At 42.7% G+C, this 27,679-nt stretch overlaps 1 protein-coding gene across 1 annotated transcript in view; it reads left to right on the top strand.

The window, feature by feature from the left end:
* Positions 1-1,516: 1,516 nt before the first annotated feature.
* LOC311130234 (small ribosomal subunit protein uS5m-like) overlaps positions 1,517-27,679 on the top strand; it is a gene marked incomplete at its 5' end in the record, with an annotated part of 30,304 nt that continues 4,141 nt past the window's right edge. Inside the window, 5 exons of the mRNA XM_084162932.1 lie at positions 1,517-1,595; positions 10,004-10,141; positions 14,829-14,954; positions 15,634-15,867; positions 21,346-21,380. Of these exons, the coding sequence (XP_084019058.1) occupies positions 1,517-1,595; positions 10,004-10,141; positions 14,829-14,954; positions 15,634-15,867; positions 21,346-21,380 (612 nt within the window). The remainder of the gene's footprint in view (positions 1,596-10,003; positions 10,142-14,828; positions 14,955-15,633; positions 15,868-21,345; positions 21,381-27,679) is intronic.

The following is a 27,679-nucleotide window of genomic DNA, read 5'->3' as shown; positions in this document are numbered from 1 at the left end:
TACTGTGTAGCAGAGCTTCACTAAAAGTAATGCCACCGAGGCAGAATGCAAAATCTGCACGTGCAGAATAAAATGTAGCTTATAGGCGGTTCGACAAGTGGACTAATCCGACATGCAGGCCTACACCCCCAACTTGCAAGGCAAGTGCAGACAGGGCGCTTTGGGGGGGGGGGGAGGGATTTAGCAGCAAAACATCCTAGAACGATGCAGTCTTACCTCAAGCCGATGCAAGCACTGGATGAAATTGTAGCAGAAATGGCTGCGAGCGATGGGTTCTCCTACCATGCCATTGCAAACAGCATTGTGCTACACACAATATCTACCTTATCTGCCAGACTGTTCCACAGTGTGCTGCAGTCCAATTTCATCTTGAGCTCTTTCCCAAACTCTTCCTTCACATAGCCTACCCTTGTAGCTTGTCATCACTGACCCCTGACTTGCGAAAGTGACGTGAAATCTTCCTCACTTTCTCCACTGTGCTTTGCAGCTCTCCTCTTAGCTTGGGTGTCAGTTTCTTTATGCTCCCCATCTTCTTCAGCATCAACACCAAGTTTGTGTAGTCAGAAGGCTCACATTTCATTTAATTTATGCTATGGTTATATTTGGATACAATGTAGGCTAGTCTATGTGTTTTGACCAACATTTTATTTAGTGAAAAGCCTGATTTATTTATATTTATTACATTATCATAACATTTCTATGAATAGCATATGCCTATGTTAACAAAGAGCGCCCAGATGTACCCTTAATTTGTTTTATGAAGTGTTTTGTTCATTTGAACCTGTTCTATTTTTGCCTCGGTGATTCAGGCAGTTTCAAACCACAACAACATAAATAAAACATTTAAAACAAGACCTTGAGAGATGACCAATGACTATAGATTTTTAGGCTCACGAATGATAACGAATGCAATAAGAAAATGTTAGATTTTATTCTCGGGATGGACCATTTGTAAAATACCAGGAAAATATTAAACCCAAACAGAGGCCACAATCCAACAGGTAAGATAGTGAGAAGTGCCTCTCCAAGCTCATGGCTTGAATCAACAGACTGATGATCTGTCATATGTGAATCAATCTGAATGATCATATATGATATCTGATGAAATGATAGCAGCTAAAGTCTAGAGGGTGTATTGTATGAGTTAACTTAATGCAGGAGAGAGGCAGTCATAATTATATTTTATTTTTGATAATTGTGTAGAGTGGAGATTGATTCAATTCAATGTGCCTCCTTTAAAAAAAAACATATGTGTAAGCAGAAGTAGTAACAACCTGACAGGGGAAGTGGGAACAATACTAGGACATTAATCAGTAGCAGAGAAAGAGTACAACATGTTTGTTTAATTTAATATATCCACATTTACAGTCACACTGGTATTCAGTACAGTATTTCATGGCCATGGCACTAAGACTGATTTGCGGGCCCCGGTAGCATAATGTAACGTTATCCCTTTTCCCAATTAAACAAACTCAATCATATTATTTCTTAACAGGCACATTTCAGCCTACTTGTTATGCTATTCAGGACCTTTCATAACTTCAAGATGGCGGCGTCCATACGGGTGTGCTGTGCCCTCCGAATTACGCTGGGAGGTGAATATATTTCCTAAATTACAAATTTCTCTGTCACACAGATGTCTTACCACTAGAATATGTAATCGGGTTGCATACTACACGAACTGTGTAGTCTATTGGAATTATTTATATTTTGATGGACAAAGGCTGCACGCTATGCTATGGCTAATACTAGCTAGCTATAGCTTGTCATCCTCAGCTTGTCATTTAGCCAGACAGACAGCTAGCTATATAAACAAACCATTCCATCATAATGGATCCTTATCGATACCTTTGCATCCGTATTTCGTTTGGATCGCTTTCTGATGAATGCCTAGCCCTGTTCCATCGCGTGACGACAACGACTAGTTGCCTAGGCCAGGGGTATTCAACCGGGGGTCATGGCCCCCAATTGGTCCGCGGAGGTACTGCACGGGGGTTCGCCGAAATGTAAATATATAAAAAAGTGGAAAAAATATTTAGTTGATTTCAATGATTTTATGAATATAGCTAGCAACTACAGAATAAACTAATGTTGAATTACATACCTACACTAGAAAATAAAATATATTCTAATGATGTCAACTTTATTTCTCAACTAATATTGAGCAAATTACAGAGTTTCTATTGCCTTTGGTATTACACTCACTGGAATATCTGACTGGCTTTGAAAAAGCACCCACGAATAGGCTACCAGTGTGGCAAGTGCCGCTAGCTACCGTTAAGCTTTCTTGACTTGGACATAAATGTTTGCCAACACATGGCTAACCTTTTTTTAAGCAGCTAAACAGCTGCTCTTAGCGAAAATGTGTTTGGAGTTACCTTTCTAGCTAATAGGTAATGTAAGAGTTTACACTTCTTCTAATTATAATGTGGGCAGGTCAAAATTAATTTTAAAAAGCTGATTGCTTCTCCTTGACATTATAATTTCCCTGATGATAAGACAAGACGTGATTTTATTTTTGTTGCTAACGTATGATGGGGGTCGATGGTTTGCCTGGGAGGGGGTGCTGAGGAGTATTTCTGTCTGTAATAAACTCATTCGGATTGGCGGGGCCTGGCTCCCCAGTGGCTGGGCCTATGCCCACCCATGGCTGCACTCCTGCCCAGTCATATGAAATCCATAGAATAGGCCCTGATGAATTTATTTCAATTGACTGATTTTCTTCTATGAACTGTAACTCAGTAAAGTCTTTGAAATTGTTGCATGTTGCATTTATATTTTTGTTCACTTGTTTATTTGAACCAAATCTTCAGTCTCGTCTGGGATATACACTCACTGGACAGTTTATTAGGTACCCATCTAGTACTGGGTCGTACCCCCCTTTACCTCCAGAAAAGCCTGAATTCTTCGGGGCATTCTACAAGATGTCGGAAACGTTCCACAGGGATATTTGTCCATGCTGACGTGAACTGCCTGTTCCATCTTATCCCAAAGATGCTGTATTGCGTTGAGGTCTGGGGACTGCGCAGGCCACTCAAGTAAACTGAACTCGCTGTCATGTTCCAGGCAATGTTTTTCCACTCCTCAATTGTCCAGTGTTGGTTATCGTGTACCCACTGGAGCCGCTTCTTCTTGTTTTTAGCTGAAAGGAGTGGAACCCGGTCTGGTCGTCTGCTGCAATAGTGACAAGGGTCGATAAGTTGTGCTTTCTGAGATTCCGTTCTGCACACAACTGTTATACTGTTATGTCTGTTTGTGGCCCGCCTGTTAGCTTGCACAAGTCTTGCCATTCTCCTTTTTTGTTCGTTGCACCATTCTCGGTAAACCCTAGACACTGTCGTGCGTGAAAAGCCCAGTGGGGTGGACGTTTCTGAGATACTGGATCTGTCGCACCTGGCACCGACGATCATACCATGCTCAAAGTCACTTATTTTGCCCATTCTAACATTCAATCGAACAGTAACTGAATGCCTATCCGCCTGCTTTATATAGTAAGCCATGGCCACATGTCTCACTGTCTGTAGGAGTGATCCATTTTCCTGAATAGGGTGGTGTGCCTAATAAACTGGCTGGTGAGTGTATTTCATCACACAGACAAACAGCCATAGTGGAGGACGTTTACATAGTGCATAAAATATTACCACCAGAGGAGCTTACTTCTCTGTGCTCTGGAGAGATCGCAGGTAGTTGGTCGAAGGCTCTGGAGGTCCTTGCAATATTCTGTCTGTAGCACCTGTAGTGAGATGGATAGAGGTACTGAATACACTTCAAAGAGAGCGAGCAAGAGAGTTAATGTTTTACGTTGTGGATTATTGAGGACTATAAGGGTGCCTTCCAATCAGACAAATGGATGCCAGTGTTTCACTTATATGCATTTAGCAGCGGCGCACCGCCATTGGAGGGGGGGATCATTTTCAGGATGGTATAAGGTTTTCGGTGTATACTTAAACGTCTAAAAACAGAGAAAGTACAGTGGGGAAAAAAAGTATTTAGTCAGCCACCAATTGTGCAAGTTCTCCCACTTAAAAAGATTAGAGAGGCCTGTAATTTTCATCATAGGTACACGTCAACTATGACAGAAAAATTGAGAAAGAAAAATCCAGAAAATCACATTGTAGGATTTTTTATGAATTTATTTGCAAATTATGGTGAAAAATAAGTATTTGGTCACCTACAAACAAGCAAGATTTCTGGCTCTCACAGACCTGTAACTTATTCTTTAAGAGGCTCCTCTATCCTCCACTCGTTACCTGTATTAATGGCACCTGTTTGAACTTGTTATCAGTATAAAAGACACCTGTCCACAACCTCAAACAGTCACACTCCAAACTCCACTATGGCCAAGACCAAAGAGCTGTCAAAGGACACCAGAAATTGTAGACCTGCACCAGGCTGGGAAGACTGAATCTGCAATAGGTAAGCAGCTTGGTTTGAAGAAATCAACTATGGGAGCAATTATTAGGAAATGGAAGACATACAAGACCACTGATAATCTCCCTCGATCTGGGGCTCCACGCAAGATCTCACCCCGTGGGGTCAAAATGATCACAAGAACGGTGAGCAAAAATCCCAGAACCACACGGGGGGACCTAGTGAATGACCTGCAGAGAGATGGGACCAAAGTAACAAAGCCTACCATCAGTAACACACTACGCCGCCAGGGACTCAAATCCTGCAGTGCCAGACGTGTCCCCCTGCTTAAGCCAGTAGATGTCCAGGCCTGTCTGAAGTTTGCTAAAGTGCATTTGGATGAAGAAGAGGATTGGGAGAATGTCATATGGTCAGATGAAACCAAAATAGAACTTTTTGGTAAAAACTCAACTCGTCGTGTTTGGAGGACAAAGAATGCTGAGTTGCATCCAAAGAACACCATACCTACTGTGAAGCATGGGGGTGGAAACGTCATGCTTTGGGGCTGTTTTTCTGCAAAGGGACCAGGACGACTGATCCGTGTAATGGAAAGAATGAATGGGGCCATGTATCGTGAGATTTTGAGTGAAAACCTCCTTCCATCAGCAAGGGCATTGAAGATGAAACGTGGCTGGGTCTTTCAGCATGACAATGATCCCAAACACACCGCCGGCAACGAAGGAGTGGCTTCGTAAGAAGCATTTCAAGGTCCTGGATTGCCTAGCCAGTCTCCAGATCTCAACCCCATAGAAAATCTTTGGAGGGAGTTGAAAGTCCGTGTTGCCCAGCGACAGCCCCAAAACATCACTGCTCTAGAGGAGATCTGCATGGAGGAATGGGCCAAAATACCAGCAACAGTGTGTGAAAACCTTGTGAAGACTTACAGAAAACGTTTGACCTGTGTCATTGCCAACAAAGGGTATATAACAAAGTATTGAGAAACTTTTGTTATTGACCAAATACTTATTTTCCACCATAATTTGCAAATAAATTCATTAAAAATCCTACAATGTGATTTTCTGGATTTTGTTTTCTCATTTTGTCTGTCATAGTTGACGTGTACCTATGATGAAAATTACAGGCCTCTCTCATGTTTTTAAGTGGGAGAACTTGCACAATTGGTGGCTGACTAAATACTTTTTTGCCCGACTGTATGTCTATATATAATGGAGCAATATATTTTTAAATAAGATCATCTTTGAGAACTATCACCAAAATAAAAACTAGACAGGGAGAATCAAAAATTCCAAAAGTATCATGGCATAGATGTGGTAAAGTGTTCAATAGAATGCAGGCCGTGGGGATAGACGGACGCCGGATTGGCGCACATTCAACAAATCTAATCTAACAAATTGGATATTCGTCAAATCCATCATGATTCATTTATTGTAACAGGCCCATAATGTGGATACTAAAGTTGGATTTTGATATACAGTTTAAGTCAGAAGTTTACATACACCTTAGCCAAATACATTTAAACTCAGTTTTTCACAATTCCTGACATTTAATCCTAGTAAAAATTCCCTGTTTTAGGACAGTTAGGATCACCACTTTATTTTAAGAATGTGAAATGTCAGAATTATAGTAGAGAGAGATTTATTTCAGCTTTTATTTCTTTCATCACATTCCCTGTGAGTCAGAAGTTTACATACACTCAATTAGTATTTGGGAGCATTGCCTTTTAAATTGTTTAACTTGGGTCAAACGTTTCGGGTAGCCTTCCACAAGCTTCCCTCAATAACTTGGGTGAATTTTGGCCCATTCCTCCTGACAGAGCTGGTGTAACTGAGTCAGGTTTGTAGGCCTCCTTGCTCGCATATGCTTTATACCCACAAATGTTCTATAGGATTGAGGGTCAGGGCTTTGTGACAGCCACTCCAATAACTTTACTTTGTTGTCCTTAAGCCGTTTTGCCACAACTTTGGAAGAATGCTTGGGGTCATTGTTCATTTAGAAGACTCATTTGCGACCAAGCTTTAACTTCCTGACTGATGTCTTGAGATGTTGCTTCAATATATCCAGATAATTTTCCTTCCTCATGACGCCATCTATTTTGTGAAGCGCACCAGTCCCTCCTGCAGCAAAGCACCCCCACAGCATGATGCTGCCACCCCCGTTTTTCACGGTTGGGATGGTGTTCTTCGGCTTGCAAGCAACCCCCTTTTTCCTCCAAACATAACGATGATCATTATAGCCAAACAGTTATATTTTTGTTTCATCAGACCAGAGGACAGTTCTCCAAAAAGTACGATCTTTGTCCCCATGTGCAGTTGCAAACTGTATTCTGGCTTTTTTATGGCCGTTTTGGAGCAGTGGCTTCTTCCTTGCTGAGCAGCCTTTCAGGTTATGTCTCGCTGTTGGCTGGGCTCCCTGCCTGTGTCATTAAACCCCTACAACTCATCCAGAATGCCGCAGCCCGTCTGGTGTTCAACCTTCCCAAGTTCTCTCACGTCACCCCGCTCCTCCGCACACTCCACTGGCTTCCAGTTGAAGCTCGCATCTGCTACAAGACCATGGTGCTTGCCTACGGAGCTGTGAGGGGAACGGCACCTCCGTACCTTCAGGCTCTGATCAGTCCCTACACCCAAACGAGGGCACTGCGTTCATCCACCTCTGGCCTGCTGGCTCCCCTACCTCTGCGGAAGCATAGTTCCCGCTCAGCCCAGTCAAAACTGTTCGCTGCTCTGGCACCCCAATGGTGGAACAAGCTCCCTCACGACGCCAGGACAGCGGAGTCACTCACCACCTTCCGGAGACATTTGAAACCCCACCTCTTTAAGGAATACCTGGGATAGGATAAAGTAATCCTTCTACCCCCCCCCCCCCCCCCCCCAAAAAAAAAAAACTAAAAAAAAAACATTGTAAAGTGGTTATCCCACTGGCTATAAGGTGAATGCACCTATTTGTAAGTCGCTCTGGATAAGAGTGTCTGCTAAATGACGTAAATGTAAAATGTAAATGTAATGTCGATATAGGACTTGTTCTACTGTGGTTATAGATACTTTTGTACCTGTTTCCTCCAGCATCTTCACAAGGTCCTTTGCTGTTGTTCTGGGATTTATTTGCTCTTTTCGCACCAAAGTATGTTTATCTCTAGGAGACAGAACGCGTCTCCTTCCTGAGCAGTATGACGGCTGCGTGGTCCCATGGTGTTTATACTTGCGTACTATTGTTTGTACAGATGAACGTGGTACCTTCAGGCGTTTGGAAATTGCTCCCAAGGATGAACCAGACTTGTGGAGGTCTGCAATTTTTTTTCTGAGGTCTTGGCTGATTTCTTTTGGTTTTCCCATGATGTCAAGCAAAGAGGCACTGAGTTTGAAGGTAGGCCTTGAAATACATCCACAGGTACACCTCCAATTGACTCAAATTATGTCAATTAGCCTACCAGCAGCTTCTAAAGCCAAGACATAATTTTCTGGAATTTTACAAGCTGTTTAAAGGCACAATCAACTTAGTGTACATAAACTTCTGACCCACTGGAATTGTGATACGGTGAATTATAAGTGAAATAATCTGTCTGTAAACGATTGTTGGAAAAATTACTTGTGTCATGCACAAAGTAGATGTCCTAACCGACTTGCCAAAACGATAGTTTGTTACCAAGAAATTTGTGGAGTGGTTGAAAAACCTAAGTGTATGTAAACTTCTGACTTCAACTGTATTTGGCTGTATAACATTTAGAAGTTGGCCCTTTTCAGCTTTAGAAGAAGTGACTGATACATTCTAACTTCTGTTCCTATAAGCTGATAGCATAGCTAATAGCAAATCGGTGGTGGTAGTCAGTCGTTTTTACTGTAATGCAGTTTATTGGTGACGATGGCATGAACATATATTGGGGTTGACATCCATACAAGCATTATATTCAGATTTGTGTGAAATACACATACAGTGCATTCGGAAAGTATTCAGACCCCTTCACTTTTCCCACATTTTGTTACGTTACAGCCTTATTCTAAAATGGATTAAATAAACAAATTTCCTCATCAATCTACACACACTACCCCATAATGACAAAAATGAAATACCTTATGTACATAAGTATTCAGACCATTTGCTATGAGACTCGAAATTGAGCTCAGGTGCATCCTGTTTCCATTGATCATCCTTGAGATGTTTCTACAACTTGATTGGAGTCCACCTGTGGTAAATTCAATTGATTGGACATGAAAGGCACACACCTGTCTATATAAGGTCCCACAGTTGACAGTGCATGTCAGTGCAAAAACCAAGCCATGAGGTTGAAGGAATTGTCCGTAGAGCTCCGAGACAGGATTGTTGTTGAGGCAACGATCTGGGGAAGGGTAGAAAAACAATTCTGCAGTATTGAAGTTCCCCAAGAACACAGTGGCCTCCATCATTCTTAAATGAAAGAAGTTTGGAACTTCCTAGAGCTGGCCTCCCGGCCAAACTGAGCAATTGGGGGAGAAGGGCCTTGGTCAGGGAGGTGACCAAGAACCCGATGGTCACTCTGACAGAGCTCCAGAGTACCTCTGTGGAGACGGGAGAACCTTCCAGAAGGACAACCATCTCTGCGGCACTCCACCAATCAGGCCTTTATGGTAGAGTGGCCAGATGGAAGCCACTCCTCAGTAAAAGCCACATGACAGCCCGCTTGGAGTTTGCCAAAAGGCACCTAAAGGACTCTCAGACCATGAGAAACAAGATTATCTGGTCTTATGAAACAAAGATTGAACTCTTTGGCCTGAATGCCAAGCGTCACATCTGGAGGAAACCTGGCACCATCCCTACGGTGAAGCATGGTGGTAGCAGCATCATGCTGTGTGTGTTTTTCAGCAGCAGGGACAGGGAGACTAGTCAGGATCGAGGGAAAGATGAACGGAGCAAAGTACAGAGAGATCCTTGATGAAAACCTGCTCCAGAGCGCTCAGGACCTCAGACTGGGGCGAAGGTTCACCTTCCAACAGGACAACAACCCTAAGCACACAGCCAAGACAACGCAGGAGTGGCTTTGGGACAAGTCTCTGAATGTTCTTGAGTGTCCCAGCCAGAGCCCGGACTTGAACCCGAGCGAACATCTCTGGAGACCTGAAAATAGCTATGCAGTGACGCTCCCCATCCAACCTGACAGCTTGAGAGGATCTGCAGAGAAGAATGGGAGAAACTCCCCAAATACAGGTGTGCCAAGCTTGTAGCGTTATACCCAAGAAGACTCGAGGCTGCCAACTCTAAAAACATGTTTTTGCTTTGTCATTATTGGGTATTGTGTGTAGATTGATGAGGGGAAAAAACGATTTAATACATTTTAGAATAAGGCTGTAACGTGTAACAAAATGTGGAAAAGTGAAGGGGTCTGAATACTTTCCAAATGCACTGTACATGTGACTCTGGATGACAATATAATGATGTTTGTTTCCAATATAAGGGATATTTTCCTAAAGAAGTTAAATCCGCTTCATGTTTTGTTTCCTTGCCATGATACTAACGAGTATCGCGATACTGATATCGTCCCGGATCTATCATTAACACCCAAAATAAATAAGACAGGATAATTTGCGTTAGCTCATTTCTAACTGTTCTAGGTGATTTTACACTATAGTAAATTACATTACCTCTCTGTGCTGTGTTTCAGGGGTAGCACAACTTCGGACTGCACGGGGCGCCCTGCCCCTCTCTCACCTGGCCAGACCCACTGCCTCTCTATGGACCCCTACCCCACTAGCTCCTGCTACCTGGATACAGACCAGACATAGCAGCTTCTTCAACAAACGTAAGTGCTGGTGTTCCCCAACTCTCAAGAGTTGATAGAGCACCTATTTTAAAGCTTACAGTGGGGGAAAAAAGTATTTAGTCAGCCACCAATTGTGCAAGTTCTCCCACTTAAAAAGATGAGAGAGGCCTGTAATTTTCATCATAGGTACACGTCAACTATGACAGACAAAATGATTTTAAAAAAATCAGAAAATCACATTGTAGGATTTTTTTATGAATTTATTTGCAAATTATGGTGGAAAATAAGTATTTGGTCAATAACAAAAGTTTCTCAATACTTTGTTATATACCCTTTGTTGGCAATGACACAGGTCAAACGTTTTCTGTAAGTCTTCACAAGGTTTTCACACACTGTTGCTGGTATTTTGGCCCATTCCTCCATGCAGATCTCCTCTAGAGCAGTGATGTTTTGGGGCTGTCGCTGGGCAACACAGACTTTCAACTCCCTCCAAAGATTTTCTATGGGGTTGAGATCTGGAGACTGGCTAGGCCACTCCAGGACCTTGAAATGCTTCTTACGAAGCCACTCCTTCGTTGCCTGGGCGGTGTGTTTGGGATCATTGTCATGCTGAAAGACCCAGCCACGTTTCATCTTCAATGCCCTTGCTGATGGAAGGAGGTTTTCACTCAAAATCTCACGATACATGGCCCCATTCATTCTTTCCTTTACACGGATCAGTCGTCCTGGTCCCTTTGCAGAAAAACAGCCCCAAAGCATGATGTTTCCACCCCCATGCTTCACAGTAGGTATGGTGTTCTTTGGATGCAACTCAGCATTCTTTGTCCTCCAAACACGACGAGTTGAGTTTTTACCAAAAAGTTATATTTTGGTTTCATCTGACCATATGACATTCTCCCAATCCTTTTCTGGATCATCCAAATGCACTCTAGCAAACTTCAGACGGGCCTGGACATGTACTGGCTTAAGCAGGGGGACACGTCTGGCACTGCAGGATTTGAGTCCCTGGCGGCGTAGTGTGTTACTGATGGTAGGCTTTGTTACTTTGGTCCCAGCTCTCTGCAGGTCATTCACTAGGTCCCCCCGTGTGGTTCTGAGATTTTTGCTCACCGTTCTTGTGATCATTTTGACCCCACGGGGTGAGATCTTGCGTGGAGCCCCAGATCGAGGGAGATTATCAGTGGTCTTGTATGTCTTCCATTTCCTAATAATTGCTCCCACAGTTGATTTCTTCAAACCAAGCTGCGTACCTATTGCAGATTCAGTCTTCCCAGCCTGGTGCAGGTCTACAATTTTGTTTCTGGTGTCCTTTGACAGCTCTTTGGTCTTGGCCATAGTGGAGTTTGGAGTGTGACTGTTTGAGGTTGTGGACAGGTGTCTTTTATACTGATAACAAGTTCAAACAGGTGCCATTAATACAGGTAACGAGTGGAGGACAGAGGAGCCTCTTAAAGAAGAAGTTACAGGTCTGTGAGAGCCAGAAATCTTGCTTGTTTGTAGGTGACCAAATACTTATTTTCCACCATAATTTGCAAATAAATTCATTAAAAATCCTACAATGTGATTTTCTGGATTTTTTTTCCACAATTTGTCTGTCATAGTTGACGTGTACCTATGATGAAAATTACAGGCCTCTCATCTTTTTAAGTGGGAGAACTTGCACAATTGGTGGCTGACTAAATACTTTTTTCCCCACTGTATCTATCCAATCATTATCAGCTAAGCTCTTCAAGTGAACAAATCAAATCATTATTAGCTGACGTCAGCTCTGACATATGCTCAACCTTCACTAAAATTGTGCTGATATTCACAAAGCGAATCATCCCTGACTCCGGTCTGGTCTACGAATGTAATATCTTGATACTGCCCCAGTATTACCAGAAACAGCACTATAATATAGACATAACTACTTGAGAATTTTAATAGAACTCACTTAAAATGGCCTGAGCTCGCTAAGTGAGACTTATTCACAGTGGTGGAACCTGTCAAATGCAGAGCTTCCACAGGGAGGTGTATGTCTGTCAGCTCAGCACAGCAGAGGCAGGCAGCCACACTATTTCCTGCAGCTTCTCCCTGAGATAATTACCCATGCTAAATCTGTCACCACCGGCTCCGTCTCAGCCTATGCATGGAAACCCAAACACACACCCATCATTCCTCTCACTTTATTAACCTGCCGCCTTCAGTTGACGCTCTCTCAGCACAATATTTATATTTACAGTATACATACTCAAGAGACATTGTCACTTTGATTGCTTTGTATCTCCAGACTTTGCTTTGGTGTATCCTATGATGTTTCAGAACACTTTTAAAAGATTTTTCTGGCAAATTATTCTTTATCAATGAGTTTTCACAATTGACTGACATCCGGTTGAACTGTTTTGGCCAGACTGCTTTGGTTATTTTTTGATAGGAAAAGGTAAACTTTTCCAGAAGATGTGGAACGCCAGAATTGTCACTAGATTCTATATTAACTTTAGTTTGTTATCTTTATCACATAAGTTAGGCTAAAACCTAGTCTAATTTGATTTGATGTGATGCTGTGTTTACTAATGTGGGACTCGGACATGATTGTTTCTCTGCCTGATGCCAGGCTTTCTAATAGCTGGACATGGCAGCCTAGCCCAGGATCATTACTACTGCGAATGAAAGCTGCTGGGCTGCCTGACTGGCTGACTGACTGTTGGCAGAGCAGATGCTGCTGATGCATTTTTAAGTTGCAGAATCTAATGATAGTGTCAGACATCTGATATGAGCATCTGAGTGGCCAGCTTCACTGACTGGGCACGGAGAAGGAGTCAAGAGAGAATGAAAAACAGCTTCACTGACTGGGCACGGAGAAGGAGTCAAGAGAGAATGGAAAACAGCTTCACTGACTGGGCACGGAGAAGGAGTCAAGAGAGAATGGAAAACAGCTTCACTGACTGGGCACGGAGAAGGAGTCAAGAGAGAATGGAAAACAGCTTCACTGACTGGGCACGGAGGAGGAGTCAAGAGAGAATGGAAAACAGCTTCACTGACTGGGCACGGAGAAGGAGTCAAGAGAGAATGGAAAACAGCTTCACTGACTGGGCACGGAGGAGGAGTCAAGAGAGAATGGAAAACAGCTTCACTGACTGGGCACGGAGGAGGAGTCAAGAGAGAATGGAAAACAGGGCCCCTATGCTTGTACACAGTGTCAATGTAAGAAATGTTGTGAAAAGGTATCACTGAGTGATGAACTTTTCAACAGACTTCTGCTCAAGGGCTTGGTGCTTTGAAGATAATATTTTCACTAGTTCATAACAAATTGTTGGAGATGAGCTGGAATCTTTTTGTTTTATTCTCACTCAGAACTCTGTTCAGAATTCATGTTTGATTATATTTTGTCTCTAAACAAGCGTTACTGAATTAGATGTGCAGTATGCCTCTTTGCTGCTTTAGTTTGCATCCCATTTTAAGTCTTGTAGCAAAGAAGTCTCCTTGCTATGGGAAAAGTGAGGGAAAACAACTTGCATACTGTAGAAGAGCCTGGCCTGTTGTTCTTTTCATGCCTTTCAACTTTTTTTTGACTATCATCTGTTGTAGCATGGTTGTGCCATCCAAAAGGAGAGATGGATGGAAATAATCAAAGTTGGTGTGCATTGGCCCCCAGGAGTGAGACTATTGAAGTGCTCGATGCTGCTAGCATTGGTTACAGTTTTTTGATTGACCAGTAGAATAGTTAAGTGCATTGATCTAGAATGGATTAAAATTCCACACTATCTATCTAGATCTAGGACTCCCTTTTCAAACATTCCTCATGGCAAGGACACTAGATTTAGCTTCAAGCAAGGTTTGACTCTTTGACAATCATAGCTTTTATTTGCCTAGTGCTTTGTTGCTTTGCTGTAGTACAAAGCTCAAGCACACTGGTTACATCTCCCTTCACATGCTTTAATTAACTCATAATCAAATCTCTGTGTGGCACCGAGCATCTCCTTCTAAATCCTTGAGAAGCAAGCAGACCGGCTGAAAATAGATTTGATTTGGAAAAAACAAACCAGCATTCTCAATCTCTGAGTAATAGAGGGTGTTTGTTTGCTGGAATGCACAGTGCGTTCTAGCAGGTTTGATTAGTGCATGACTGTAGATGCAGATTGTAATTTCGGGGCTCTTGTGTTGGAGGTCGATCCCAGACTTGTTGCATTGAGATGAGTTTACAGAAGCAGCACAAAGTCTAAAAACATTGTTGTACTTGCAAATGTGTTTACAAATAGTAATATTATGCAGACTGTGTTCAGACACTCAGGTACTTCAGGACAAGGGCGGCCTGTAGTGAAGGTAAAACTGCTTTCCTTTTTTACTTTCGCTGTCTACACAAGTAAATCTACATCAAAGAGAAGGTTCAATATATTTCAAACTCTTTAGCGTTGTTCTAATTTTCTATTCCTAGAGTTTTGTAGGTAGGTAAAACATATATAGGCTAAGATCATCCCTGGTCGTGACCCCACTCTCTGACAGTGTCTCAGGGGGTGTGGGATATGCAAAAAAACACATTTTCATTTCACACCACACACTTGTACAGGTGTGTGAAACAGGACAAATATAAGCACCCCCTATTTAAATACCTTTTTATTAATCAGTATCCTACAGGCAACGAGACGATTGTTTTCAATATTCTGGACAAAGAGGGATGCTCCATTGAGGTTGCCAGATTAGTCAGATTTGGCAATTAAATCCCTATTTCTGTGTGTTATCATTGCAGTGACAGCAGAGGAGCTTTGGAGGGGAGTTCTGGCAGAGACGGGTGCCGGTGCTCGGAAGGGTCGTGGGAAGAGGACCAAGAGGAAGATGAAAAAGGATCTGAACCGAGGCCAGAACATCGGAGAGGGTAAGATGGATATATTGTTTAGATCTATTTCATTCATAGTTATTTCTATGTCCCTGTAACTCAAACATTTTACTTTATGTTGGAGAAAGATAGTACACCCACTACGATTGGTTGGTATCATGTATATTTCTGTCTTTAATGCCAAACCTGAATTTGAGTTTGGATATTGATGGCTAAAGTTTGATCTGAATTTCCTTCTGCTAATGGGCAGTAGACAGACACTCTCGACTATTAATCTTTTACTAGTAATATTTTATTAATTACATTAATTTATAATGAACAGATTAGTCCTCTTTCTCTTATCATCTATCTCAGTGCTGTTTAAAAAGTGGAAATTCATTGAGAGTGTTTTATTGCTGAGCTGTCTGCGGCCCAGTCAGTCTCTCTCTTTCTTTTCTGGCCCTTTTCAAATCCATCAAACCCTACAGATGTGACAAGATTGTGTAATCAGTGCCACATTGGTTGAAGCGCTGTCTACTCCCTGTAATCATTGCCCCATCTCTCCCTTCTGTGTGTCTGTCTGTGTCTCTGTGACGCCTATTCTTTATACAGTCTGTAACGTATAATAAAGTTGAAGTTAGTGCTCCGTTTGAGTTGAGTTAGTGCAGTGGAGCGTTTAGGACAAATTAATGCTCCTTTCCGTAACAAACCGCCTAACCTCTCTCTGTGTCTCTGTTAGGGCGCGGGGGGTTCCTGTGGCCGGGGTTGAACGCGCCCATCCTGAAGAGTGGGACCATACAGAACATGTCTCGCCGCGGGGAGTCAGAGCAACAGGAACTGCAGGCAGAGCTTCTGCGACAGCGCGACGAATGGGATCGCAGGAGGAAGATGAGGGTGAAGAGGGAGCGAGGGTGGACTGGCAACTCCTGGGGAGGCATCAGTCTGGGGGCCCCTGACCCTGGACCCAACGGAGGTACTGTGTGTGTGTGTAAAGTGTGCACATTAGGGATGTAACGATTCACCGATGCACATCGGTCCCCGGTTCAAATGTTTTAAATATGAGCAATCCAAATGTAGCATGCATCGGTAAGAAAATAGATTCAAACGTTATGAATCTGCAGTTTTTTGCTCAAATTACTTTTTTCCTACCTTCCGAAAATACCTCTCGTCTTTTGTGACAACTGCGTCCTCTCCTTCAGTGTCAAACTAAGCATGTCATTATGTTGATAGTCATTGATCTACAAGTCATTTTGCATGCCGAACAACCCCAGGCAATATCAGTAGCCTAGTCAAACTGCACGCTGACCGTTGAGAGCTAGGCCTATTCCTGATCTGGCACATATACACATCACCTTCAGCATTCAAATGTTTGTAAAATGGCTTGCGCAATATTAGGCTTTATTAGTTGAGTGACAACCATGTAATTTATACGGTTATTTTTTATTAAATGCACTGTTGAAAATTGTGTTTTACCGGAATAAAATTAGCCTAAGCTACCGCCGGAGACAACTCTCATCTGGCTATAGGCAGTGGTGGAAAAAGTACCCAAATGCCATACTTGAGTAAAAGTATATTTTAATAGAAAATGACTCAAGTGAAAGTCTACTTGAGTAAAAGTCTAAATGTATTTGGTTTTAAATATACTTAAGTATCAAAAGTAAATGTAATTGCCAAAATATACTTAATTATCAAAAGTAAAAGTATAGATCATTTCAAATTCCTTATATTAAGCAAACCAGACGGCACCATTGTCTTGTTTTTTAAATGTACGAATAGCTAGGGGCATACTCCAACACTCAGACATCATTTACAAATGAAGCATTTGTGTTTATTGAATCCGTCAGATCAGAGGCAGTAGAGATGAGATGCCAGGGGTGTTCTCTTGATGTGCGTGAATTGGACCATCTTCCTGTCCTGCTGAGCATTCAAAATGTAACTAGTACTTTTGAGTGTCAGGGAAAATGTATGGAGTAAAAAGTACATTATTTTCTTTAGTAATGTAGTGAAGTAAAAGTTGTCAAAAATATAAATAGTAGAGTACAGATACCCAAAAAAACTACTTAAGTAGTACTTTCAAGTATTTTTACTGAAGTACTTTACACCACTGGCCATAGGTAGGCTATATGCTGATCGGGGCTTACATTAGATTTTATATTGATTGTTCAGTTTTACCATCAGCAATAGTTTTGGTAGTTTTGCTTGAAACGATCAGTATTTATGGTCATTTTTAGATATACAGGGTAAAGGTGATAATTTCGTAACGAGGACCGCAATCACTTTTGTGTGTGTGTGTGGGGAAACTTTTGCAAAAGGAAAACATCGCCCCCTAACTGACAGTGGGGTGATAGATTCCCAGTTTCCCCACACACACACACTTTAGCTCAGACAGATCCAGCTCATGAGCTCCATCAGCAGCAGATTACAATTTAGAATGGAAAATGAATGTGTTTATGCAACAAAAGTTAGTGCATTGAATCATTCCTCTAATCAAACTGAATCACACCAAATCGTTTCAAGCTAAAACATATCGTTCCTGTATTGAATCGAAGCCCATGTATCTAAATACGTATCGAATTGTCTTGAAAGGGAAAGATGCACATCCCTAGTGCACATACTTTGAAGGACTGTTTTTCCAACAAACATCAATCACTATTATTGTGAAGTAGCATTATCTTGGATCAGATTTAATATTGTTGCTATATTATTGAAGCAAAGCGATCTGCATTCCTCACACACACTCTGACATGCTTCCATGCATCACCTCTGGCCTAGCTGTATTATAGTAATGACAGAGCGTATTCCTCCAACTAGGCATATTTACAACACTGGGCCATTCCTCCTAGCATTCTATCAGCATTCTATCTGCTCCGGTAATCAATACCCCTGGTGGTAGTGAAATGGCAGGTTGGGTCACTCTTTTCCTTCTGAAAGCTCCAAATGCCAGCAGCCTCCACGACTCGGTGCCTTTCAAACGCTGCACCACACGGTAAAGGCTCAGTCCACTGGGGAGAGCACAGCCCGTACCTCTGTCTGGAAAGGGCAAATGTCACCTGGAGCTAGCAGGGCGACAAGCAGGAAACTGAGAGCCAACCGAGCCTAGCGAAACACAATGAAAGGCCAGTAGAGACCCTTCCCCTCCCACCAACCCTCTCCAACACTAAGGCTAACCAAAACCTGTGATGTAAATTCATTACATATTACCAATATTTCTATGAAATGATCAATAAACTTTGAGATTATTTTGATCAAGTCTTTGGCATTTAAAATTATATACAGTGGGGATAAAATGTATTTAGTCAGCCACCAATTGTGCAAGTTCTCCCACTTAAAAAGATGAGAGAGGCCTGTAATTTTCATCATAGGTACATGTCAACTATGACAGACAAAATGAGAGAGAAAAAATCCAGAAAATCACATTGTAGGATTTTTTATGAATTTATTTGAAAATTATGGTGGAAAATAAGTATTTGGTCAATAACAAAAGTTTCTCAATACTTTGTTATATACCCTTTGTTGGCAATGACACAGGTCAAATGTTTTCTGTAAGTCTTCACAAGGTTTTCACACACTGTTGCTGGTATTTTGGCCCATTCCTCCATGCAGATCTCCTCTAGAGCAGTGATGTTTTGGGGCTATCGCTGGGCAACACGGACTTTCAACTCCCTCCAAAGATTTTCTATGGGGTTGAGATCTGGAGACTGGCTAGGCCACTCCAGGACCTTGAAATGCTTCTTACGAAGCCACTCCTTCGTTGCCCGGGTGGTGTGTTTGGGATCATTGTCATGCTGAAAGACCCAGCCACGTTTCATCTTCAATGCCCTTGCTGATGGAAGGAGGTTTTCACTCAAAATCTCACGATACATGGCCCCATTCATTCTTTCCTTTACACGGATCAGTCGTCCTGGTCCCTTTGCAGAAAAACAGCCCCAAAGCATGATGTTTCCACCCCCATGCTTCACAGTAGGTATGGTGTTCTTTGGATGCAACTCAGCATTCTTTGTCCTCCAAACACGACGAGTTGAGTTTTTACCAAAAAGTTATATTTTGGTTTCATCTGACAATATGACATTCTCCCAATCCTCTTCTGGATCATCCAAATGCACTCTAGCAAACTTCAGACGGGCCTGGACATGTACTGGCTTAAGCAGGGGGACACGTCTTGCACTGCAGGATTTGAGTCCCTGGCGGCGTAGTGTGTTACTGATGGTAGGCTTTGTTACTTTGGTCCCAGCTCTCTGCAGGTCATTCACTAGGTTCTTGTGATCATTTTGACCCCACGGGGTGAGATCTTGCGTGGAGCCCCAGATCGAGGGAGATTATCAGTGGTTTTGTATGTCTTCCATTTCCTAATAATTGCTCCCACAGTTGATTTCTTCAAACGAAGCTGCTTACCTATTGCAGATTCAGTCTTCCCAGCCTGGTGCAGGTCTACAATTTTGTTTCTGGTGTCCTTTGACAGCTCTTTGGTCTTGGCCATAGTGGAGTTTGGAGTGTGACTGTTTGAGGTTGTGGACAGGTGTCTTTTATACTGATAACAAGTTCAAACAGGTGCCATTAATACAGGTAACGAGTGGAGGACAGAGGAGCCTCTTAAAGAAGAAGTTACAGGTCTGTGAGAGCCAGAAATCTTGCTTGTTTGTAGGTGACCAAATACTTATTTTCCACCATAATTTGCAAATAAATTCATAAAAAATCCTACAATGTGATTTTCTTGATTTTTTTTCCTCAATTTGTTTGTCATAGTTGACGTGTACCTATGATGAAAATTACAGGCCTCTCTCATCTTTTTAAGTGGGAGAACTTGCACAATTGGTGGCTGACTAAATACTTTTTTCCCCCACTGTATCAGGTCTTTGACATTTTTTAATTATGTTTGAGATGTAGGCCTGTTGATACATTCTAGATAAAGTGAAAAGTCTCTCATTTTTGAGGAGGAGGGATGAGCGGGGCCATCTGTAGGACTGAGGGATAGCAGACTGAGGGATAGCACTGTATGCAGGCCCATTAGCACCTCATGACTGATGGAGAGCAAGATTAAACAGAAGGGACAGTGAGGCTTTGTCCACATTTAGAAAGTAATCTCTCTACCACCCACACACCCCTTTCCTCCCTTCCTCTCTCGTTTCTCAGCTCTGTCCATTTGGCCCTTTACCCCTCCGAGGGACATCTTATTTAGGGCTTGGAATATTAAAGTAGTCAAAAAGTTCAAACATTCAGAACTGCAGAACTTGAGAATATAAGTAAGTTGCCTGAGTAACATATTGATGGTGTTCCTCTGTCATAGTTCTCTTTCAGTTATGTCTTTACACTATGTCTCTGCATCCCCTCTCATCTCGCTGTGAGATGAACACTGGTATCATCCCCCATCCTCTCACCACCCCTACCACTGTTTCTATTGTAACACATCACAGACAGAACAATCTGTTTAATTTAAGTCGTCGTCACACAGCACAGCCAGGATTTATTTGTTATACATTTATTTGATATGTTGATTTCCTCCAGTCGTCTGGGCAGCGCTGGGTTGGTTATTACATTTCCTGCCTTCCGGTGGCTCTCTCTCTTGCTAGTCTAACTGCAGCGTCTGCTATGGCTTCTAGTCACCACGGTGATGGATTACCATGCGGTGGCGTGGACAGGAGTCTAAATCACAGCTCTGGGTATGAGTTAGGAACGCTTGACCTTTGACCTTCACCCTCCTCTTTCTCATGCCGGGGTTACCCCACCTCCTCACAGACACCTTCGCCTAGCCCCGCTCTTAAATCCAGGAAATGTCCTGTCGCCTCCCGTCTCTGTTAGAGTGTAGTGAGGGAATTACTGACACGCTTCTCTAGGCAACCCTGAGCTAAATCATTGACAGATTTACCTTACTGGATTTATTTACCTGCCATCAAAAGTGGAAAAATTAATACCGTTATGGTGACATACTGTACAACCATCCAGTTAAACTAGCCCCATGTAGTGAATGTCATGTGTTTGTTAACAATTCGTTTTGGATTTGTGTGGGTTTGCCACAGATATTATTCTCTATTGTTTTAGTGATGGAGTACACTAATAAGCAAGTCCGATTTCTCAATGCCGTAAAATAAAAGTCAATAAACCTTTCACTCTCTCCCTCTGAGAAATCTGCCTCATCACCTTTATTTATCTCACTAAACCCGACTGCAAATTTGCTTTGATTCACTCTGAGAGTCGCTTCTGTGGCTCCTATTACACATTTAATCTAAGGCCCATTTGTTTGGATTGAATTTACCTCATAAACCCAAGCAGAACAGGTGAACCTTGTCATGTTTAGTGTCTGATAGAAGGTGATGTTGCAGTTTATCAGTATACAATCACAGGTATTCACATTGACTTTATCAGTCCTAATAGTTCTTCTCATAGAGGTCATATAAAAATAGTTTTTTTTTATTACATGTATTAGTACCTTATTTTCCTCTCTTTCTTTTTTTAGAGACTTACGATGACTTTGACTCCCGAGTGATCGAGGTGAGTGCTCTTCAAATACTAACCCAAAATGTTGGAATCGGTTATCATGATATTAACCTAGCCCAAAAGGGTATGTCGGAGCATCTAGCAAAGTCTGTAGTTTGAAAAAGCAGGGCAGACACAATGTAGTAACGTAGTGCTATTTGGTGTCTTTGAAGAAAAGTGGATGGGATCCCTTTGATGGTTGATGTTCCCGGTCCCTGGGAGAGCTGTGTTTGATCTGTGGAGGCTGGCTGGGAGGCTGTCTTGAGTGTCCCCTGCTGCTTGCCGTAACTCCTTGCTCGGTGAGGAACAGCACCTAGTTGAGGAGCTGGGTGCCGACGGGCCTCTGAACCTCCCTGATCGAAACATGAACCACGGTTGAACTCACTGGGCTAAGACCAGGAGAGGATACGACCATTGAGTGCGCACACATAAACACAAGCCCTACCACAGTCATGATATAGTCAGTGTATTAAAAAAGGGCAAATTACTCGTATGTTTACACTCACCGATACATCTCACCTCTACATGCATCACTCCTACTCGTGCACGAACTGAAGTTTGGTGGGGGGCTAAAGGGAATGTCAACCCACCTTCCACCCTCCAAACATTGCTAACATAACATGATTCCACTTGCATGCTCTCTGTCTCCCAAATGACGGTTCTATGTCATGACTGCATGAGAGAGACTGTAGGCACAGCCATGTTGTCAGCACTGAGGTCTCACTGCGACTCAACCCCCCCTAACAGAGGAAATGATGTGATGTTTTCTATTTTGGTAAATGGAGGAAAGTACGGTGATGTGAATATGGCGGTGATATGGATATTACTAATACGTTGTTATCAGGGGCACCCCTCTGAGAGGATATTCAAATATAGACGGAGTCGATTACAAAACACTTTGATAAACAGATAAACAAGCCAACCGTCACGCAAAACAAACTCCTCACCGTCCTCATTATGTGGCCGAGAGAGAGCGAGAGTGGAAGAGAGAGAAGAGAGGGGCTACCGAGATTCAGGGGTACATTTAGCCTCCCCATCCAGTATTAAGAGATCTCTCATGGTAATGATGGTCTTTCCATTTAGGCTAATTTAATACAAATTGATGTAGTGGAGGGCCCAAACAAACAGGGACCATCCATAGAGGTTATTTGCGGGGCCCCGTTTTTCAAAAGAATTGAAGAATGGGATTTGGGAATGCAGCCTGACCTTTAATCAGGAATAAATGTCATTTGTGTGTTTTTCAAAGGTGATTAGGATCGTTTTGATGCCGAAAATCGGGATTATCTTGATCCCACTGGAAGGGTGGATTTAGAAAGGTGAAAGGCACTACAACAATAAATTTCAATATTTCAATGTAACTAAGGTGACAAGGTTGAAAAACCTTTCTTACATCTGAAAACCAAGGGTTCATGATGTTAAATTGACCGCAGTATAGGTATTGTAGTAAAGGTCAGTTGTTATATTGAGAAGTGTCAAATAAATGGGTGTACTTACTTTTAAGGGATATATGCAGGCTCTATTATTTTTATTCCATCTACCTTTTACGTAGTTTACTCATTGCTGTTTCCCAATGACAGTGTAGAAGTAGTACCATAACTGTCCAGTAGATGGCAAGGTGTAGGACTGTTCAAAGCACTGAAAAAACAGATTCTGTGATCTTGATATTTTGGTATCTGGATCAGAATCATCCTATCCGATTTCTGAAAAACCGGCTCAAAAACAGCCAGATTTATCTGATCCTGAATTGCAAAAAAGAGGATTACAGAATCCGGATCATTCTGATCCAGATTAAAAATTTTGAAAAACTGGGCCCAGTTGGATTCCCTACTGAAATCCACTCCAAAGCATTAAGCCATTGTAATAAAGTCAATTTATACCTGCAGCAATGTACCTGCACCACTTTTCCTTTTTGCTGTGTAATTCCACAGTGATTCTTAAGGGGTAGACGAATTGGTTGCCATTTAATTTTTCAGCCCGAATTTAAGGTGCATAATGCATCGTGGATCGTTGTTGAAGGTCAAGTTGTGGTTTGAAATGTCTGCGGGTGTCAGGTTTAATGTGGGTCTGAGAAGGCTGCAGCCCTCTCCATTTCAGTTCTGTCCATTGCACTCCCTCTCCCTCCTCTTTTTCCCAAAGTGAGTGCTAGCCCCCTGTTCTCAGCATGGTGGTACAGTCCACGTTAGATGTTCTTCTCCGTGACCCGTGAGCCACTAATAGATGCGGTAAAGAGGTCAATTGGACTCGACCAAAACAATGGAATTTGCCATGGAAACGTGGGAGGAAAAGAGCGGTGGGTGAAAGAGACCGAGTCTCCTCATTGACTTCCAGCAAAATGTGTTTACATTTAGGCTATGTTAGGTTAAAAATGATTGTATAATGCTTGTATGGATGTCAACCCCAACACATGTTCATGTCATTGTTGCCAATCAACTGCATTACAGTTAAAAATAACTTTGACTACTATCATCGATTTCTGTGTGCTAGTTATGCTAACCGGCTTATACGAACGGGAGTTAGCATTTAGCAGTTACTTCTTCTAAACCTGAAAAGGGAGAACTTCTACATGTTATGCAGCAAAAGCCAAATATATCAAAATCGGACTTAAGTAAGCACATTGTGGGCTTGTTATAATAGATAAATCATGACGGATTTGACGAATATACACTTTGTTAGATCAGATTTGTTGAATGTGCGCCAATCTGGTCAACGTCTGCATTCCATTGTCTCCTTTACCACATCTGTGTTTGTTCTGTTCTAATTCTAAAGACACTACTGCCTGACCAGGTTTCACACACCTCCCCTTTCCAATCTGTCAATCAGGTCCTTGAGCTGTGATTGACCAGTGAGTGGCTGAATGGTATAGCAAGCCACTTGGCAGATGCTTAGATGGCAGATGGGTCATTCGGATGAAAGCCAGAGCGGATATGTCCCTATGTCTCTCTGTTTGTCCAACATAGCTCAATGCTGTGATCGTTTTCTTAACATGTTGGTGATATTTCTTTTGAATCTGAACATGAGGCTGAGTACTTGACATTCCCCTCAAAGCCTTGCGGGCTGATTAAAGTACTTGTTCCTTTACATGTGAGCTGTGGTTGCCTGTACAGTATTTACAATCCTCTTGAACATAAAGGAACCGCTATAGATTCCTATTGAAAGAGGGAGAATACCTGTCACTTGGAGACAGAGAGAAAAACAGCGGGAAAAGTGTTGGGAAAATACAAAGAGTTAAGATGAAAGGAGGGGAACGAGGGGATGTAAAGGAACACAATGGATGTTTCTCTTGTGTAAGAGATTTTGCTGGAATGACCTTAGAGGTCCATGTCGGCCTACTGTTCTGTTTTGTTGCTATATGTCGTTCATTCTGTTAAGGCAGCATTATGACAGCATTATGACAGCTGTATTCAGAGGTTGGGCATGTGTTGGGCCCAGTGTCCAACTGTGATATATCGTCATGTGGCCAGCATTGACCCAGGGCTGTAGCAATCAACTAATTAAATATGTCCTGCATGCGTTGCACTGATAATCCTCCCCAGCCTCTGTATGTGCTCCTCTTCATATAAATAATACAGAGCCACAGACACTTGTGTCCCCCGGAAACTGTTGGATCAGTTTATGAGTTCTATCTCCCTATAAATATACATGAATTAAATGAAATGCTTCCTGGAAAGGGGGGATTTCTCCCCCAAGGACAATAGCACCATGTCATTAGTTAGTCAATGGGTTGGGACATGAGAGTGCACTTGCATAGGAAATGGAGATGGCTTGGCTCCAATGGCACGGAGACTCAGGCCTCTCACAACTAATTTCATTAAAAGGGGATGAATACCATTACGGATGTGTTGTATAACTACTAGCTACACAACCTTCAAAGTATCCCCAAAAGTCAAAGATTTGTTTTTCAAAGACACACCACTCTTGCAGTAGAATGAAATGTGTGCTCTGTTTTCTATACCAATGGTAGTTAATCCATTCCATACAGTAGCTCAGTGAGTCTCCAGTATGCACATAGTGAAGTGGTGCATTAGTCTTGTGCCAGCCAACACGGCTCAGTGTTTACAGTACTATATTGTTAATCAACACATAGCAGTACAGTTTATTTCAATCTTCCTCCACAGTCCAGGGGTGTATTCATTCCACCGATTCTGTTGCAAAACGTTTCTTAAACGGAAGCAAATGAAACGGGTAGGGACCTACCTGAATTTTTCCAATAGAAGCTCTCCAATAGTTTGCTTCCATTTGGTTCTTAAATGGTAAACGGTTTGCCTAATGAATACACCCCTGATGAGTCCCACCATGACACCCAGCACCAGCTCCTCTAGGATATCACTTCCCAACACTCCCTCCCTGCCTCGCATTGCACTGGCAATCTTTCATTTTATGACTTCATGCATGTTTAACAGTTGCAATTATGTTTTCTGCGATGGCAATTTGCCAGGGCACCTGCTAACTTGAGTTAAATCAGTATGAGGGTTCAAGACGCAATGTTGGTTCCTAATTGTATTCGGGTTAATAGAAAACAATTCTCTGCGGCTGAGAGAGATACTTGGTAATAAGCAGCAAATGGCAACAAGAATATAATGGCAAAGTGGCTTAACGGCGCTGCCAATTACATTAGCTTGCAACTAGAGCTCTCCTTGTCTGACTCTCTCTTTCTCTCTATTCCCCCCTCTCTCGCTTTCTCTTTCTCTCTCTCTCCCTCCCTCTCTGTGGGTCTCAACACATTGACATTGGAGTCATATTTTATGGTGAAATACCCAGCTGTTATGGTTTCCTCCTCTAAATGGAATCATATGTTGGGTTTAGGTTTTAGCAGGCTTTGAAAGTATTGCTATAATGAGAGTTCTTCTTTCTCGCACATGCATACACCTTCAAACAGACAGGATCTGCAGTGGGGTTGTGTCTCTCTGGCTGGCCACTGGCAGTTCCCTTTCACATAGGGAACAGCTGACCCGCAAAGGCTCATAACCCACCTAGACAGAGAGTTGGACAAAGGGGAACTTCTGAAGTCAGTGTTGTTGAGTTAGGAGCAGAGTTCTGTTGGACCGGTACCAGCTCTACATCTGTTCTGTCCTGGTTCTACTGTCTGTGACTGCTGTGAGCCCTGGGAGGACCTCTGGGGCTGGGGCCTTTTACTGTCCAGCTGTACCAACTCCCATGGGGGGAGGGAAAGAGTGGAGAGATTGGATGGGGTGAGGGTACTGGTAGGATGTGTTAGGGTGTGAGGGGGTCATTGGGGTGTGAGTAGAGGAGTGTGTAACCTAGTAGGTGTGTTCTTGTGTGTCTGTGTTCACTTGTGTATATGTTTGTGTGTGTTACAAGTGTGAATGTGTGTAGAGCAGCCGTTGTCTCTCCTCCAGTGCTGTATGTATGGCTAACCCTCAGCCATGTCATATGCTCACACTGCCCCCTGCTGCCTCCCAGGTTACACTGCAGCTCGTAAATCTGGCCGGAGGGAGGGGAATAGAGTGAATGAACAGGGAAGGGCAGCACTCGTCTGTCTATCCCGATCGATGGGAGACAATTAAATCTTATGAGGGATGAGATGGGCTGTCTCCCCAGGGGCAAACATACACACACACACATCGCCTCTAGACACCGGCAGGAACTTTACTCAGTCGAAACGAGTGGCGCAGTGGTCTAAGGCACTGCATCGCAGTGCTAGCTGTGCCACTAGAGATCCTGGTTCAAAATCCAGGCTCTGTCGTAGCCGGCCGCGACCGGGAGACCCATGGGGCGGCGCACAATTGGCCCAGCGTTGTCCAGGGTAGGGGAGGGAATGGCCGGCAGGGATGTAGCTCAGTTGGTAGAGCATGGCGTTTGCAACGCCAGGGTTGTGGGTTTGATTCCCACGGGGGGCCAGTATAAACAAACAAACAAACAAACAAAAAAATATTGTAAGTCGCTCTGGATAAGAGCGTCTGCTAAATGACTAAAATGTAAATGTAATGTAATGAAACATCGGACACAAAGTGGACATAGTGGTACTGGGGCCTTGAAGGAAAGGTCAGTCCCTCTTAAAAAGCCAAAGGTTTAATAAGGTGCTCCCTGCATTCTGTTTGATAGCGATTGATAATTTGTACGTTTGACTATACACGCTGGTCATTTTTTAAATTTATTTTTTATGACTTTTAGGAAGAAAGCAATAACATCGAGAGAGAGGGAGTGACAGAGAAATAATAAGTTTATCACCAAATCCAATTAACCTGGGGCTTGCCTCCCTTTAGTTCTCCCCCAGGGCCCATCCTCTGCTTTATAATAGGATGTCTATGAATTCAGTGACATTCTGCCTCCCATAAAGAGGAGCTGTTTCACAT

This window comes from Coregonus lavaretus (assembly GCF_964263955.1).
Source record: "Coregonus lavaretus genome assembly, chromosome: 1".
In the NCBI taxonomy this organism is placed as follows: domain Eukaryota; kingdom Metazoa; phylum Chordata; class Actinopteri; order Salmoniformes; family Salmonidae; genus Coregonus; species Coregonus lavaretus.
Note: the sequence above shows the minus strand (reverse complement) of the source record. Positions and strands in the feature narration are given on the sequence as shown.